Source organism: Carassius gibelio, chromosome B7 (assembly GCF_023724105.1).
Source record: "Carassius gibelio isolate Cgi1373 ecotype wild population from Czech Republic chromosome B7, carGib1.2-hapl.c, whole genome shotgun sequence".
Classification (NCBI taxonomy): Eukaryota; Metazoa; Chordata; class Actinopteri; order Cypriniformes; family Cyprinidae; genus Carassius; species Carassius gibelio.
Window position 1 is genome coordinate 30546372 of NC_068402.1, and position 17934 is coordinate 30564305.

Below are 17934 nucleotides of genomic sequence, written 5' to 3' on the forward strand. Positions count from 1 at the left end.
ATAGCTTTGAAGGCTGCGAGTGTACTGTACTCAACGTTCTCTCAATGAAAGGAAGTGACCGTGAGCTTCCTGTAGTCTTGTTTACAAAGGAGCTTTCATCTTTGTTGTACATTACTGGGGAAGTTAAGCATTGACAGCCTTTACAGTTAACACCGGAGCAAGCTGCTCCAACAGTTAGGTGATGTGGGGAGGGGCAGCTTCAGACTGGTAAGCGGAGAGTAGGAGCGGAGTAAAGCGGTTTATTATGCTTAAGGTCTTCTTGCTTTTCCACCACCATTTCATCCAGTGTCCAGTTTTACCACAAAAGTGACAACTGCCCTCCTTAGGACTTTTACGCTTCTGTCGGTTCTCTGTTTTGACCCAAAAAGATGCTGCTGCAATCTTTACTCTGGCTTTGATTTCAGAGTCTCTTTCCCCAAGTAGCTAAACTGTCCAAGTTAATTTGCAAGCTTCCAGTGGACCATGTAAGATCAAAGAATAGTAAAGCAGTTCTGTACCCGGCTAAAAGGCCATCAAACCATGTCCGAACTAGTGGTTCTTTAGGATTCATCACCTTCTCTGGAGTATCAGCCATTCCGCTATAAGCTGCAGCTGACTGATCAAATCTTTCTGTGTATTCACTTACAGTTTCAGCCTCCTTTTGTACACAACTAGTGACCTTTGACCAATCCACTTTTGGTCCAACAATATTACGCTCACAGAACTCCTGCTCTCAATTCAGCTTTACTGGCATGTTGTAGTTCAGAAGTAACAGCAGACTCAAAACGGTTGAATTCAGATTCAGTTAGAATTTGTGACATCAGCTTTTTGACTTCTGCTAACGACATGTCATAGAGACACATTTTGCTGATCAATACTCTTCTGAATTCAATAAAATTTGTGCAGGCAGGGATAGTCTCTCTAGATCTTTAGGTCTTCGCGCTTTGGCAACAGTTTGAACTCAGACAACAAAAGAGTTGGGAGGAACCCCTTCAGGTTTTCTCAATTGTCTGAGATCTTCTCACGCCACATACCTTTACTGAATCTACAGGCACATCAGTTACTGACTTGCTACATCAGTTTCAAAGAAAGTTTGCAAGTCAGGATAAAAATGTTATCAGTCTGACTAACTTTCACAGTTTTTCTGCAGCTTTGTTGCGGTTTAATTTCTTAGTAAAAGATACTCTAGCTCTGAGCTCTTTGTTCATTGTACTCTAGCTCAGGGTTATGCCAAGACATTGCATAGCTAGTGCGAAGCCAAATTCTGTTGTAGCAGATAATGCCTTTCACATTGTTTTTGCGAATACACCATCCTAGTATCTTTTTACATTTTTCAATTGACCATACTTTTTCCTGGATGAATAACATTTCTTTATCAAATCCAACCTGACTGACTCAGGCTTTATTGAATCCATGTGCTGTCCAAACAAGGATTTGAACTCACGGTCTGTCCATGAAAGAGTAGCTAGTCCAACTTTCTTAGTTGTTGGAATCAGCTTTGCATTCCTTCCGACACAAAAGGACACTAACACTTCCCTGGCAACAACGAGGATAAAAACACAGGTTACTAACACTTCATGCTAATCTTCCCTGCCTAAACAGAGGATTACTTGCATCTCTAAAATACTTTAAATTGGTTAACCAGACTCTACAGCTGTTGGTTAACTATCTGGCGGCACAGAGGGTACAGGTCTTACAAGTTCTTTTGGATAGAGTTACACTCACCAACCCTTAGTTGTACAGAAATATTCATTCTGGAATGAAGTCAGATCTTTGAGATTGCGGTTTCAATATGGATTCAGGTGAGAAGCTTGATATGGGTCCACGACACCAAAAACTGTTGGAAACTCAGAAGCAAAGACCAGGAGACTCTTGGGTAATCTTCAGCAGAATTATTTGAGAATTCATTAATACATCATAGTTTATATAGACATGGAGGTGGAGACCATTTAAACAAAGCATGCAAATGGAATCAGGAAATTGCCAGACACTGGCATTTTCCCAGCCTTGATCTCATGAGCATAACAGCATCATTTAAATAGAGGTACCGATAGTGTCACCCATACCTTCACATTATCATTGAAACAAAGGCAGAGCTGTACTTTGAGTTTAGCAGACCTTTATTTTGGTACCTTGCCCCTATAATCAGGAAGTGCATGAAGAAAAAAGGTTAAGGTCTCAGAAACCTGGGCTGCTTGACTTGATCATTTCAGAATGTCATAATCTTAACCTCAAAATGTAAACACAAATGTACATACGATTACACTGAAACCTAGATTTAACATTTTAGAAGTTTGTCATCTCACACGCTATATAAATCTAGGTGACTTGACCCACAGAGTGGCAGCAAAGTGAAACACATGGACCTGGTACGTGGGCAGACCACAGAGGGGTCTGGGTGTGCATTGTAACACTTACCTGGTTCAATGGTTTGGCAGAGGGTGTGGGAGTAATGAATTTGATGCTCTCAAACTTCCCACTGCTTCCTGCTGGTGAGAGAGGATGAGGGATGAGTGTGGTCCAGTGTTGGTCCATCCACGAGTCTCCATGGGACCCAGAGACAGAGAAAATATCTCTCTTGTGTAGATGGGAGTGGATGCAGGGGGCCGCCCTCAGTGATGAGCCCCAGTGCCAGGGGAGACGTGTCAGATCACCTCAGTCTGGTCCTCTGTAGCCAGGTAGCCCCTCCGGAAAGAATGGCAGATAATCAGGAGCAAAACGATGTGATCATTCATTTTCAAAGTGAAAAGCTGGTGAGCATTGTCTCTGCTGCCTTTTTATGCTTATGCTATGATCAGCGGCAGCTGGATGCAATCATCGCATGCTAATATGCATTGGCTTGTTTAATTACACTAAAAGTTGATTGCTCTCTCTAAGCGTGATCGCAATTTATCGGTTAATACCGACGTGATGTCACGAGTGATGTCTGAAAGGGAACTAATATTTATATTTAAATACTGTTATCGTTATCATCTCACTGATTTACATAAGCTCTCCGAATTTGCTTACTTTTTGTTCAAATAAATATCAGCAACTGCATCAAGGTGTTTTTGCCTCTATGAGTATGGACTTCATATTGTCCTATATCATAGTATGAGCCATTTATAAAAAATATATTAAACTAAAAAAAAAAACACACACATGCTTTATTTTCACTCAGAACACTTTTGAAGTCAAGTCAAGTTACCTTGATTTATATAGCACTTTAAACAAAATACATTGCGTCAAAGCAACTGAACAACATTCATTAGGAAAACAGTGTGTCAATAATGCAAAATGATAGTTAAGGGTAGTTCATCATTGAATTCAGTGATGTCATCTCTGTTCAGTTGAAATAGTGTCTGTGCATTTATTTGCAATCAAGTCAAGGAAATCACTGTAGATGAAGTGACCCCAACTAAGCAAGCCAGAGGCAACAGTGGCAAGGAACCAAAACTCCATCGGTGACAGAATGGAGAAAAAACCTTGGGAGAAACCCAAGGCTCAGTTGGGGGGCCAGTTCTCCTCTGACCAGACGAAACCAGTAGTTCAATTCCAGGCTGCAGCAAAGTCAGATTGTGCAGAAGAATCATCTGTTTCCTGTGGTCTTGTCCTGGTGGTCCTCTGAGACAAGGTCTTTACAGGGGATCTGTATCTGGGGCTCTAGTTGTCCTGGTCTCTGCTGTCTTTCAGGAAGCTGAATGCCATTATAAACAGTGTTGGGTATAGTTACTTTGGAAAGTAGTTAGTTAGGTTACAACGTTACCATCAATTAAAAGTAATCAGTTATGATACAGCGTTACCTATTCATAAAAGTAACGCGTTAGAGTACTCATGCGTTACCAAAAATTAAAAGCCGTTTGCAGCGGCTCACACATGACAGACACAGCCCCCCGGCCCCTTTAAATGCACCTAGAAGTCGTGACTCCCGACAAAGAATAACGTCAGTCATCCGACTAAATTAACACTGCAGGATAACAATAACAGGAAAGACAGTCAGCAATCGGCTATTCCACATGGCGTTTTATTTATTTATTATCACAGAACATATTATTAATCAAAATTCGCACCTAACGTTACCCAGCCCGGGTAGCCTAGGCTACTGTATATTATGAGCACCACAAGATAACTCCTGATTTTTCTTTAACTTTAAATAATGCAGTTATCAAAGTACAAGTATGCTTACTTGTAAACACAACCTTAAACAGGCTTGCAGATTTAAATCCATTTAGAAATGATGAACAACCAGCCAGCCAATGATCTAACAGAAATTAACAGCTGCCTGTCAAACAAAAATGATAACAAACCGAATTAAATCCTTCACTGCCACACAGGCAAATGACAAATCGCTTAATAGCCGAACTAATTATTATTAAAGTGTCACTCACAGTCACAAGCCTAAATTCGCTTTAACACAGTCCTCTTACATTTACTCTTCGAAGTAGTGATTAAAACGTAGCGTTAAATTTGAGGTAGAATTTTTGGCGGTCGACAGAAGCTTTTCACCAACGCAGAGTGTGCATTTTACCGTTATGTTCTTTTCTTTTTCGTTGACGAATTGAAAATAATGTGCGTACTTCCATAAACCAAACGCTGTCCTCTCTGCTATCTTGCCGGGAGTTCGAAAAAAAAAATAAACACACACACAGGGTCAGGCGCAGGGCACAGACGCATCACAGCCATTGACTTTACGATCACAGAGCTTCGGCTCCGCTGATACTGTACATCCGCAGGTGGCACAGTAGACCTGGGACTACTGTCTGACAAAAAGCAGGCTGCAGTCGGGATTTTCCTTTCCTTAAAATAACGGATTACTTAAAAAATAAAAAATAACGAAGTTACTGATTACTTACGCACGAAACTAACGCGTTACAAATTTCAGGAAAAAAGTAATTAGAGTACTCTAACCCACAACACTGATTATAAACAATGGAATAAACAATCAAGCCTCATCTGGTGATTAAGCCACTGGTAATACACGCATCCATTCAAAACATTTGCATTCAAGTTTCTTTTAATTTTAAATTTTAAATGTAAAAAATGTAAAAAAAAAAAAAAAAAAAAAATGTCCTGCTGTATTTGTAGGGGTATTTATGGCTGTGTGTGTATTTTTTATGAATGCTGTGGAAGAAAAACATACTGTAAGATGAGGTGAATAAAGAGTGAATGAGGCAGTGGCCTCTGACAAACAATAATAGGTAAAAGTCTAGAGCTAGTCAGGATCCATTGATTCACAGCAGCTTTTCTGAGGTTGATGAAAGTGGCCATCTCCTAGCAAATGGACCACTGTGAGGAAAGAGAGAATAACACACTGAGAGAGAGTGGAATGCATATTTAACTGTAATGCTTTAGCTTGCAGCTGTGTTTGAGAGAGAAAAAGAGAGAGAGAGCAAGAGGGAGAGAGAGAAAGAGAGAGAGAGAGAGAGAGTTTAGACAGACTAGGTCAGCAAGGAGTGAGAGGCTGCAATATATAGAGTGGGAGGAAGAAAAATGTGGACAGAGAGACAAAGGAGGGGATGGTAAGAAAACAGGGGAGGACGTCTGACAGAGATCATTTCAAAAGCAGCAAATGCAGGTGAGCTTGATCTTCCACGTTTGTGTGAAAGAGTTGCCTGCTGTTTTCTGATGAGAGACTGTATTCAATCGGGAATAAAACTGGACTTTATTGTACATCTTGACTGGACAATGACTGGCGGCTGACAGTGGGTATTGCCTTGTTCTTTTGCTAGTCAGACACAGTTTTCAGGAATAGAATATGTAGGTAAGAGCATTACATGAAAACTGCTGTAGATAATATATATATATATATATATATATATATATATATATATATATATATATATATATATATATATATATATATATATATATATATATGTCTGTGTGTGTGTGTGTGTGTGTGTGTGTGTGTTTATCTTGTAAACCATGTTTGTCTGTAAATGTAAAGGGAATCCTTCCTAAAAAGGCCAAATGTTCAGTTTTTTTTTTTTTTATTTTTTTTTTTGTCAATTGAGAATGAACTATTAAACGCCCCTTCAGCATCAAGGAAATAAAAGTAGTGCACATGCCATTTACTTGTAAATCTTGATAGTATTTGATTTTATGTGTGTATGTTTATATGTACTTATTTATTTATTGTACAAGACAAATTTTAGGTCCTGTGACAAGCCACCATATTGTAAGTTTCACAATTTTTTATCATATTAGTTCCCTTTCAGTCCATCACTCTCGATGTTACATCAGCGAACCAACGAATTGGGATCTCACTTCAAGAGACCAATCTACTTTGAGTGTAAATTTAAGAAGCCAATGGACATTGGCATGCAATGATTGCATCCAGCTACCACTGATCACAATGTGAGCATAAAAAGGCAGTCGGTGCAATGCATTCCAGCTTTTCGCTTCGGAGCTAAGCGATAACATTGTTCTGCTCCTGCCAATATCTTCATGTGTGATGACGAGTTCAGCGCACTCTAGGGAGCTTTTTGTGTTGGCGGACAGCACTTCAGCACTGGTCATTCCTGTGTTGAGCGGGTTGTGCATTTCTGGATGCACTACCCCCTGTCATGCTGCAAGTGGTTGTTTCCCCTGTGCATCTCAGCACATAAAAGAGCATTTCCCTGAAAGAGCCAATTTCTATAAACGAGTACATGGGTGCGTCTTTGTAAAGACAATGGATCATCTTCCCAGTGCCCCACCCTGGTGTCTTTCTTCCTGGAGGTGCATGAGGAGCTCACCAGGTCATGGACAGCACCTTTTACTGCCCTAAACTAACCTGCTGGTTCCTTCTCCCTCACCACCCTTGACATGGTGCAGCTAGGGGGTATACGGCAATCCCCCTTCCGGAGCAGTCATAAGTGAAGCAGTTATGTGCTAAAACCTACTCCTCCTGGTGGGCAAACCCGTTGCTTCACTCCTGGGCCTGTAGGCATTCGTCTGGTCTGACAGGCGTTGATTATACAGCTTGTGGAGAAGCTGCCTTATACGCCAAGGCACTGATGGACCTGCACAAAGGTGGTCATAATCCAGAAGTTCTGAAAGAGTGACGCCTTCATAGTAGCCTCAAGCAATTGGTGCAGGGAGCTGGGCATAGGCTCGTCAAGCCTTGTGGTGAGCGGAAGAGCAAGAGACATTGGGAAGGGCTACCCAGAGAGGGAGGAAACTGCTCTTTGGTGGATGTTGAATGAACCTCTCCCTCCCCCAGAGGAGGGCATAGTGGGCATAGTGGTGAATTTGGTCTCGAAAAATCTCGACAACAGGATGGGTTTCTCTGTCTCTGGGACAAAGGCTCTACTCATGCACTCTCTGCGTCAAATAATTTTGGCGAGAGCAGTGTAGTGGAATCTGTTCATCGAGTGGTTTTCTTCTCGCTGAGAAGACCCCCGGAGAGGCCCGATCTGGGTCGTGATTTCCTTTTTTCAGCAAGGGTTGGAGCAAATGGCTATCTCCCTCCACTCTTAAAATCTACAGTATTTCACTGCGATTGCTGCTAACCATGACCCCATGGAGAGGAAGTTCGCTTGATTCTATAGCATTTGTTTGGAGCTGGTATCCTCCTGTGTTCTCACATCAAATGGGTAGAAGCGCTGAGAAGCACTTAGTGTTTGCTTGCTAAAATTGCTCCAGAGAATCTGTACTATAGACCTTGTCGAGATTCTCTATCCCCTTGGCAGCCAGATGTGGCGGAACATCCGGTGCCAGTCCCTCACTCAATGAATCCATGAGAACTGGTAGAGAGCTGGGTTCCATATGTTGAGACCTCTCTGCCATTTTCCAAGAAGGTTACAATCACCTCTATTATTCCATATGCACCTAAATGGTTATTCATATGTGTAAGTGCTTCCAAAACCTCCGCCGGGAAGAATGTGGCCTCTGCAATGTTCCTGTTCCAAGTGGAATGGGTATGTTTTCCCAGTGTGTCCAGTCTCACTGAGTGGGTAGTGCTATAACAACATTGACTTTTTTTTGTTTTATTTTGTGAGCCCCGGCCTACACTAAAAAAGGGCACAGGACACTAGAAGGGGCAGCATCTATGGCGCTTTGGTAGGGATTCCAATTTGTCGAGAGTGACTGACTGAAAGTGAACGTCTCAGTTACGTATGTAACCCTCGTTCCATCCCGTCACCATGGCTGCTGTACCACCGCTGAGTGGCCGGGACAACAGCTTGTCTCCTCAGCGAAAAACTGGTATGATTTGCATCAGTTGCCTTTTTCTGCTCACGCTGTGATCAGCGGCTGCTGGATGCAATAATCGCATGCCAATGTCCATGTCTCACGCCTTCATTTTAAATGTTTCTGTTGTGTAACAAATTATTATTATTATTATTATTATTATTTGCATTTTTGATTCTATTATAAATATTTAATGTACTTTGTAAGTCAAGATGAGGACATTAACGCTGCATGCATAGTAATAATTTAAAAAATTCTACTTTCCACAATATTTGATTTCAACTAACAATTTACTCAAATGAGGAAATATGCCATTTATTAACAATTTATAAGCTATTACAATATTTAATGTGACTTTTTCAATTCTTTCTATTACTATTAAGAATAAAATTCACCAATTGCAATGGAGCAGTGATAATTAGGGTCAACTTTGATTTAATAAACAGTTAGTGCATGGTATAATATATCTATAAAATAAACTCTTGAAAGCAGTGCATACACATTTAGCAGTAAACTAAACTGATTAAGGTGAAGTGAAAGTGTGGAAAAAATATGAGCATGATGTTGAAATAAGAGTGAAAAAGCAGAGGCTGGAAGATTAAAGGCTGGACATAAAGATTAAGACAGATACACACTCACAGTCCATGAGAATTACAGGGCCCCGGGGCTTCAGGGTCCAGCACTGGTCACTCCATTATTCCAGTTGAATGTCTACTCTAGCCCTGGGTACAGAGGCTGGACCTCATCTGTCTGGAACTATAGGGACTTCCATATAAATCAATTTGCCTCCACAACATACTAAAGAATCTTATTTATTTACAGTTCACTTCCACAATCACTTAAATTATGCAAAATGTTTAAAAGCTTCATATGATGCAATTTAATTTTTTCCTGTTACAAGCTCTTGGTACATGTAGAAGATCTGTAAAGTTGCAAAGACTAAAGTCTCAAATCCAAAGAGATATTTTTATCGAAGTTAAGACTTTGCCACGCCCACCTAAAATGGCTCATTCACACACGCTCCTACAAGGCGTGGTTTCAGTAACTGCAGTTAGTGTTGAAGCAGCCATGTCAGGGAGATACTGTGTGTATCTAGAGTGTATCTCCACCGCAGGAACTTTACCCAGGAACTAGGGACCTTGGGCTGGTACTCGGTGTGTTTCCACCACAGGAACCAGGAACTAAATACATTTCCGGGGAAAAACATGCCCCTCAGAAAGTCCCTGCTGGCAAGGTAGTACTTTTTCAAAGTTCCTGAACTTTCGGGGGCTGATTGGTTGAGTTCACGCAGCATTTTGATTTCAACCACAATTTATTTGGATCATTTTCAAAATATTACTATTAATGTGTCATGAAATGTCATTTTAAAAGTATTTCAGTCGAGAATGTAGTTGTTTAAAGCTAAAATCTGAGGTTTATTTATAAAGACAGTGCCCATTTAAAAATGTGTTTCGCTGATTTCGGTGATGGTCGTCTCCACACGATCAGCGAGAGCTCAGTGATCATGTATCTGCTGAGAGCAGTCTCTACTTGGCTAGTCCTTCGGATATGTGCCTCTGGCTCTGATGTCTATTGGTTAAACATAAAATATAATTAGTTTTGGGTAAATTTAACAGGTAATCTTTGGTCTGTATTCATTTACATTTACATTTTACGCTTAATCATTAAGCAGATGCTTTTATCCAAAGCGACTTACAAGTGAGAACAATAGAAGCAGTCAGGTCAACAAGAGAACAACAACAGTATACAAGTGCCATGACAAGTCTCAGTTATTCCAGTACAGAACGCATAGCCAGTTTTTTTAAGGTTTATTTTTTATTATTCAATTTATCTATATGTTAAAATGAAAATAAAAAAGGCAACTGATATAATATTTAGTTTCATTGTAATGGCTGTATACATACATTTCCCTGAACTAAGTACATTTCTGCAGCTATTATTATGTTTAAATGAAAATGAAAGGAGGCAGTGGTATTTGATACCCTATTTCATTTTATTAAAAATGTACAGTGAGGAAAATTTGCAGTAGCCAAGACTGAGCTGACTGATGTTATCAAGTACGCTGCTGTTACAATTACCGCAATTTCATTGCGGACATCACATTCACGAGTCGAATGCACATAGTCTGAACTGTACCGAGGATGCTGGTCCAAAATCAGCATATTTGTGTTGTGAAATGCACGCAGACCTACGTCACCAGACTATTTGCCTAATCTTCCCGGTACTTTAGACCACAATGGAAACGCAGAAAGCAACAGTTCTGGGGGGAAAATAGTTCCAGGGGAAAAAAGTTCCTGGTACAATTGTTCCGGGTAATTTCGATGGAAACACGGCATAGGCCAAAGCAAAAGCACTTTATTTGGCCTTCCAAAAGTAGATGCAATAGATGGAATCATTTAAGATTACTTACAACAGAACAGCAACACATTTTATGGACGATGATTTTGTGAACCTAGCAGAGGAGGTCATTCTGACTTTACTTCAACAATTTACAAGTTTACAATTTAAAATTTTACTACGACAATTTACAACTTTACGACGACAATTTACTACAATCAATTTTGCTTTTGAATCAGCTACTGGAAGTATGTTTTGTTATTAGTATTTGCTATTAAATGTTAAAATGCAGAGTTTTGCACTTTGCGTATTTGTGAGAGACAGGGTCACACAGTGGAGTCAGCTGCGTTACCGTCCATGGCTTTTGTACTGCAAACACATACAAACTTCATCACTGTGTCTGTCACATGACTCTGTTCCCCTTTCGGGTAAAACTAAGAACATTATTAACTGTAATTACATTTATTTTGGAAGATGAAGCTTGCGATCATGGTGAGCTTTTCCAACGAGTGCTTGCGGTACTCGGCCAATCACAGTGCACTGGGTCAGTTTGCCAATCAGACAAGACTGCGCTTTTTGATAGGAGGGACTTTGTAGAAAATTATCCATTTGAGGGAGGCAGGGCATAGAGAACCTACAATAATGTACAGTATTTTAAAAGATAATGTGTTTTTTGAACATTAAAGCATGTCAACATATTCTGTTACACCAAATAATGATCTTTAAAAAAGCAACATATGACCCCTTTAATGTGTATTGCTTTTGACTGACAGAGTGGCCCTCTGTATATTCTCTGGATATTACTTTGAAATGGTTTCCACACACCCGGTTATTTCTGCACACTAAAGATCCAGCTCACAATTGATTTTAATATGTTAGAATGAAGAGTTTGACATTAGAATGTTGCTAAGCTAGCAACGAAACACTCTACTAAGAATATTTTAAATGCTGCACACAAATATTAGGTGAAATAATACATTTTAATTAGAATCAGTGCTATCAGTATACTTTTACAGGACTGAATGAAATTTACGTTTATTGTCAATTTTCACTGAGCTTGTTGCAATGCACTATGGGAATGTTCTCTGTGAAATATACATGTAATGCTTTATTAAATTTTGGTCAAAGCAATGTGTCTTGGGCAGCAATGTATTTATGTATAATTGCATATTTAGTGGCACAATATGATTGGCAGGCCTAAGGTCTAAATGTTAAATATGTTCCAGCTTTCAGCCTTTCCCAAGTTATGGCAAAGTAATGAGTGGTTGGAGAGCAAAACAAATCTCTTATTAGGTTAAGTGTTTACTTGGAGGAGGAAATACTGACATGAAATAGAAACTGAATGAATAGAAATAGAAGGATGAATGAATTGAACCTGCTGAAAGCACAGTTTATTTGTAAGCACTATCTGTGCTGTTTCGCTAAATAAATGATGCAAATCATGCAACTAAACAAATATGTCCACAAAATCTAGGCTAAAGGCAATTTATCCTTTACAATTCGTAGTCACATTCAACACAGTCTATTCCAAACCTAGTAAGCTGTCAGGCAGCAATTTAATGCACCACAGGCATGGTCCCAGCATGAAAGTGTCTACAGAAGGTGAACAGCTATGTTGGTTCATAAGATATTTTATGATACATTAGAAAACACAATTATATGTATTTCTTTGTGGTGAAGGCAATCTCTATGATGAGAATGTTAATAGTTTAATTTTCTTATATTACAATCGATACAGAAAATTATTTAGAAAAAAAGAGTACTAGTTTCTAGTTACTACCTTTGTGTTACAGTATGTATTTTTTATGACAGAGGCTATTTGCACAAGTATACTAAGTAAAAAAACAGTATTTTTAGCTCTGTGTACATAAAGTGGTAGATGTGAACACAAGCAAATAAGTTGCAGTTCACTTTATAGCCAATGGTTTCGCTAATAAGCATTTCTAAAGTCTCCTCTTTAAATATCAGGTAGGCGCTTTATTTGTTATTCTTTCAAAAACTGAACATTTAACAATATTTTGCAATAATATTACATTATATTACAATATTACATACTTATTACAGTTTTTCATGTATTTTCATTTGATAATTTACCATTATTAACAGTCTGTTATTGTTAAACTTTATATATTTTTTCTTTTATTTTTTAATAAGTCAGCTTATTGGATTTGGAAACAAAGATATAAACACTTTGAGCATAAGTTAAATTTTAGCTTTTGGTTTGGTAGAGTTTCATCAGATCATTTCCAGTTTTCAACAAATGCAATGCGAAACGAACCACGATTGATGTTTTAAGTTTGATTCTGATCTCAGAGATCTAATTCATAATGAATTAGACATTGCAAATGCAATGTCCTGGCTGGATTCATTAGAAGAAATCCTGGCCTGCTTCCTACTAAATGCATGTGTAGTAAAAGATGTAAAACTTTTTGACAGATAGTGAGAGAATGGGAGAGAGAGTGTGTAAGAGTTTGACTGTGTGTGTTGGTGTCCAGCTGAGATGCTGTCATAACTGCCAAGAAGCCCCAGCAGAGCTTTCTATTTTAATGTTCACATAATATTTATCATGCTAAATTTCCTTTAGTGTGCTGAGCGCTGGAGTCTAGCTCTCAGTAGGGCTCTGCTTGTTTAAAAGCACTGAAAGCAGTCGTGGCTAATGTCAGGGTTCTATTTGAAGAGATGCTGCAATAATTATAAGACTGCCATCAAGGCCAGAAAGACCTTTCTAAATGTAATATATTCATTGGTTTTTATTTTGGTTCATGTTTTTCTGCAGCACTATTAATCTCCCAGAAACAATGTACTCAATGTACTGCTGCATTACCTAAAAAAAAGAAGAAAATATGAATGGCCCTTGCCTGTGCATAGTTCTTTATATATCTACCCATTAAACTTTCAAACAAGCCAGTATTCTCAGTTTGTCCTGAATTTCTGTTCATTGTAATACCACTTCCTTTCATTCAAATTCACATTGCATTTCTCAAATTACATTCTTAAGTTAAATACAATTAGTGGAGTTTGTTAAAATAGCATTTTAAAATACCAATACCATATGACCAATAGTAACACCGATGCTTGCCTAAGCAAACATTTTTAATAGCTATTAAGAAATTTCCTTGAGCCTCGCCAATTACATTGAGGCCTCGTTTCACAAACGGGGCTTAGCTTAAAGCTGCAGTCGGTAACATTTGACGCTCTAGCGGTTAATAAACAGAACTGCTTGCATCTTGCGGAAGAACTACTTCTACTTCTCTCTGTTTATGTCTATAAAGAATCACGAAGGTACTGGGTTACTCCGCCGCGGTACCCCCGAAGCAATCTAAAATAGTCAGAATATAAACACTTATTATAGATGTACCCTGTAATGATTCAGGACAGGCTAAAAACATGGTTTGGAAAATGGATTCATGGTGTACTCGCTTATTATATACACTTTTTCTACATTTTGAACACAAACAAAGTTAAGGACCGCAGCTCTGATTGGTTATTTCTTACAGGGAGCGATGGATTTTCTGCAAATGGCAATAGGACCACTGGGAGGAGCCAGAGGAGCTTGATTTTTTCACAGATTATCTGTCTCATATTCTACTGTCAGGACATAATGACAGGTTTAATAAATATGTAAAAAAATATATTTTTACAAAAGTTACCTACTGCAGCTTTAAGCCAGGACTAGGCCTTAGTTAAATTAAGATTTTTAATCAAATTTTACAAAATGCCTTAAAGAAAATTTAAACGTGTGCATCTTTACACAGAACAATGACAGACACATTTTAAGATATGTCAGCAAGATATTTTCAGTTGAGACAGCTCAAACATGCATTTTAGTCTAGGACTAGCTTAAGCTTTGTATGTGAAACCGGGGTGAATGTCTCACAACAACAGTAGGGGGATTTTCCACCCTTCTTTTAAGTCTTTATTCATAATTTTTGTTTCTTCCACTTTATCTATTCATTTATGCCGGTACAGAGAGCATCACAGGAGACACTGCAAAATTCATTGTCATCTTGTTCCAGAACAAAAAATAAATAAATAAACATAAACATTATTAAAATAAAATAAAAGAACAATTTTCTAAGGTTTTTAGTGAGGATTATTTAAATATATATATATATATATATATATATATATATATATATATATATATATATTTACCATATATCCATATTGTAGTATGGTTCTAAAAAGATTGCATATAAAACATGCTGCAGTACTACATCAAAAAAGTCAACAAGCGAAGTATTTGTAGAAAATTTAATAATATTAGACTAAATACAAGCGTTGGCAAAATGCATCTCCATTTTTCTGTATACTTAGTTAATTCAATAAATTCAATTAAGATACTTCCATTCTTAGTTTAAAAGACTAAGAGTTTAATGAGACTATTAAGAGATTATTAACTTTAATTGATTGTTAAATATGTTTGGCAATCCACGTTTTGAATTTGTCCCTCTGTATATTTGCAGTTACCAATTCTACATAATATTGGAGACTGATTTATAAGCATACATTTACACAGGCTTGTTATCATTACAATGCAACAACAAGTCTAATACAGATGTAATAATAAGCTTAAATGTTGCCTTGGTTATGTTGAATTGTTTTTCTGCTCTTTTACAGGGTTGTGATCCACGGCTAGCAAAAGAACCACTGTAAGAGGCATGTGAGAGGCATGAAGACTGTACCAAGGCTTCAGTACTGGCCATCTTAAGTGTACCTAGGGAAACTGGACCACAACTTGGGATAATGGAGACTGCTAATCAGACAACGAGTGAATCTCAAGGTGCAGGACAAACTTTGGCACCTCTCTGCACAGCGCACTGTTGTGGACTACTAAACCAAACACTGGCGGTCATGTTCATGGTTAGTCTGGCCTTTGCCATTGTGGTGGGAAATGTGGTGACGCTTACTGTTTTCATGCAGACCCGGCATTCTCGAACACCTCAGGGCTACCTCAAAGGTAACAACAATAATTTACATATAGAATATCTTCAGAATGACATGCAAATGTATCCCACACTGCAGTGTGCTCAGTTTTTTTTTTTTTTTTTTTTTTCAGAAATTTTATTAGAAATATTAACCTTTTCATTCAAGCACACACACACACACACACACACACACATATATATATATATATTATTTTGAGGAAATCCAAGAGCAACGCAACTACCACATCCGATGTACAAAAAGGTAGTAAGGACATCAATAAAATAGCTTCGTAAAATGAAGATTAAACCACTGATGTCACATGGACTTATTTAATGATGTCCTTACCACCTTTCTGGGCCTTGAATTTGATAGTTGTGTTGCTGTCTGTGCAAGGTCAGAAAGCTCTCAGATTTCATCAAAAACATCTTAAAGGGATAGTTCCCCAAATAAAAAAAGTGACATCAATGGGACAACTTAAATTTTGCAAAGCCACAAGAATACGTTTTGTGCAAAAAGTAAACAAAAACAACACTTTATTCAACAATAATTATCCCCAAGTTACCATTTTATGCCATTTTGGAGAGCACCACAATCCATGTGCATGCATTAATAAACGTAAGCAGCGTTGTTTACATTCAGCATGTGCATGCTTTCTCATGAACTTTTCTCCTCCCACATCCCACTTTATCCTGTGCCACATTCAGCTGCGTCAGGTCTAGCAGGAATGCAGATCTCTAGTGCAAAGTTTGGAGAATTCTGAACAATTTGCTATATTTGACTTGCAGTGTCCCTGGCCTTGGCCGACATGATGGTTGGAGTCTTGGTGGTGCCATTTTCTGTATACACTGAAATCTCTCTGATGGTGACCAGCACTCCACCGGTGTGGTACCAGGGCATTTCAACACCCTCACTGGAAGGTGGATCAGGACCTTGGCAACCCTGCATGCTGATAGGTCCAGTTTTTGCTGGATGCACTTTTGTCTCAATCAGCACCATCTTTCTGATGACAGTGGAGCGCAGTGTGGCAATCCTGCGTCCACTGCATAAAGACACTCTTGTGACACGGCATCGCACCTTGTTCCTAATTGTCTTGTCCTGGGCTGGCAGCTTCTTACTGGCAATGGCTCCGCTCATGCTGAGCAGCAGCTTCACACTGGAGTACAATGAATGCAGCCGCATGTGCAACTATGCACCCTTACTAATCAGACATCAGTTGCCACCAGATGCAAACATTCTTCTGCTGTTTCCAGCCTTTGACTTCAGTTTACTGGGTGGGACATTAGCTGTCAATATCCTGTCCTTCACAAGTATCCGCCGATACTCCCGCAAACGAAAACTGCTCTCTGAGGGAAGTCTTGGCACGGATGCAGGAGTTGGCAGTTGCCCCCACAGGCCGTCTTTTTCTGATATCAAAGCAGCTAAAACCATTGGAATCCTCACCTTTGCCTTCACGGCATCGTTCTCTCCAATCGCAGTATTTGTGCTGGGAAACGTAGTGGGATACACCTGGTGCAACTTCTCCTTTTTTGCATTTTGGATTCTGACAAGCAATAGCTGCTGCAATGTGATTATTTACAGTGTGCGGGACCACCGTTTTAGGAAAGGGCTGACTCTGCTTTTTCAGCGGGACAGGGCACAACCTCACCCAGACAAAAGCTGAGATTTTTTGGACAAGAGCTGGGCAAAGGCTGGCACTGACTTCACTTTCTTTACCTCCCATCACTTATGCCTTGAGAGATTAAGAATTTGCTTTTCAGGCTCTCTTTCACAAATGGATCAGGGACAACAATAAACATCATTCCAGGGATTGTGGCAGTTGTCATGATGTTTTACAGAAAATTAAAGTCTTTATTAGCATGTCCCTGCAGTTATTTATTTTTATTCAGATACGTATGAAATACAGAGACATGCCTTATTGATTATTGCATTGCGTATTCAGCATATATCTGTAAAATATGTATGTTGTTAAGTAAGATATTTTTAATGTGGTTTGTAAAAGCAATTAACATTTTGAAAGAGTTCTATTTGTACCTAATCTGGCAAAAAAAAATAAATAAGTAGGTGTAATTAGGTAAGTCCACATAAACAAACCATATGACATTTCCATGTGAAATCACATGTGGTTTTGGAATGTTTTCATTCTGTGAATGTGTGAAACCCATGTGATCAGATATGAACACATGGGGACATGTGTGGGCTTTTTTCTGTAAGGGGATTGACTTGAACAATACTGCTTAGGTACTCTTTGTTTAAAAAAAAAAATACAGTATTAAGGATTCTTCTTTCCATCGTTAGATTTTTATTTCTATAGTAGAAAGTTATTAGAAAAATAAATAAATAATAATAGTAACAAAGTGGAAAAAAAATGTGAGTAAATAACCTTTGTAAAAACTAGCTGACACCCTTAAAACTGTGAAGTACATAATCAGTGCTATATTATTGATAGAATGAGACTTCAGAATTTGTAATAAACAATTTAAAGCAAATGTATCCCCTGTGTTCACTGAGTATGGATAATAGTAGATGACAGGGCTAAAA

At 38.6% G+C, this 17934-nt stretch overlaps 1 protein-coding gene across 1 annotated transcript; it reads left to right on the top strand.

Moving 5' to 3' along the window:
* The first annotated feature begins 15093 nt into the window (after nt 1–15093).
* LOC127961523 (trace amine-associated receptor 13c-like) lies at nt 15094–17472 on the top strand. The gene is made up of 2 exons (XM_052560688.1): nt 15094–15427; nt 16182–17472. Exons 1-2 carry the CDS (start codon nt 15214–15216, stop codon nt 17054–17056), a joined length of 1089 nt encoding a protein of 362 aa, XP_052416648.1. The 5' UTR covers nt 15094–15213; the 3' UTR covers nt 17057–17472.
* The last annotated feature ends 462 nt before the right edge of the window (nt 17473–17934 follow it).

Excerpts from the sequence above, each read along its gene's own strand:
- LOC127961523 (XM_052560688.1), top strand. The coding sequence starts at position 15,214 with ATGGAGACTGCTAATCAGACAACGAGTGAATCTCAAGGTGCAGGACAA. Across the intron at positions 15,428-16,181 it reads ACCTCAGGGCTACCTCAAAG|TGTCCCTGGCCTTGGCCGAC; the intron begins GTAACAACAATA and ends TTTGACTTGCAG.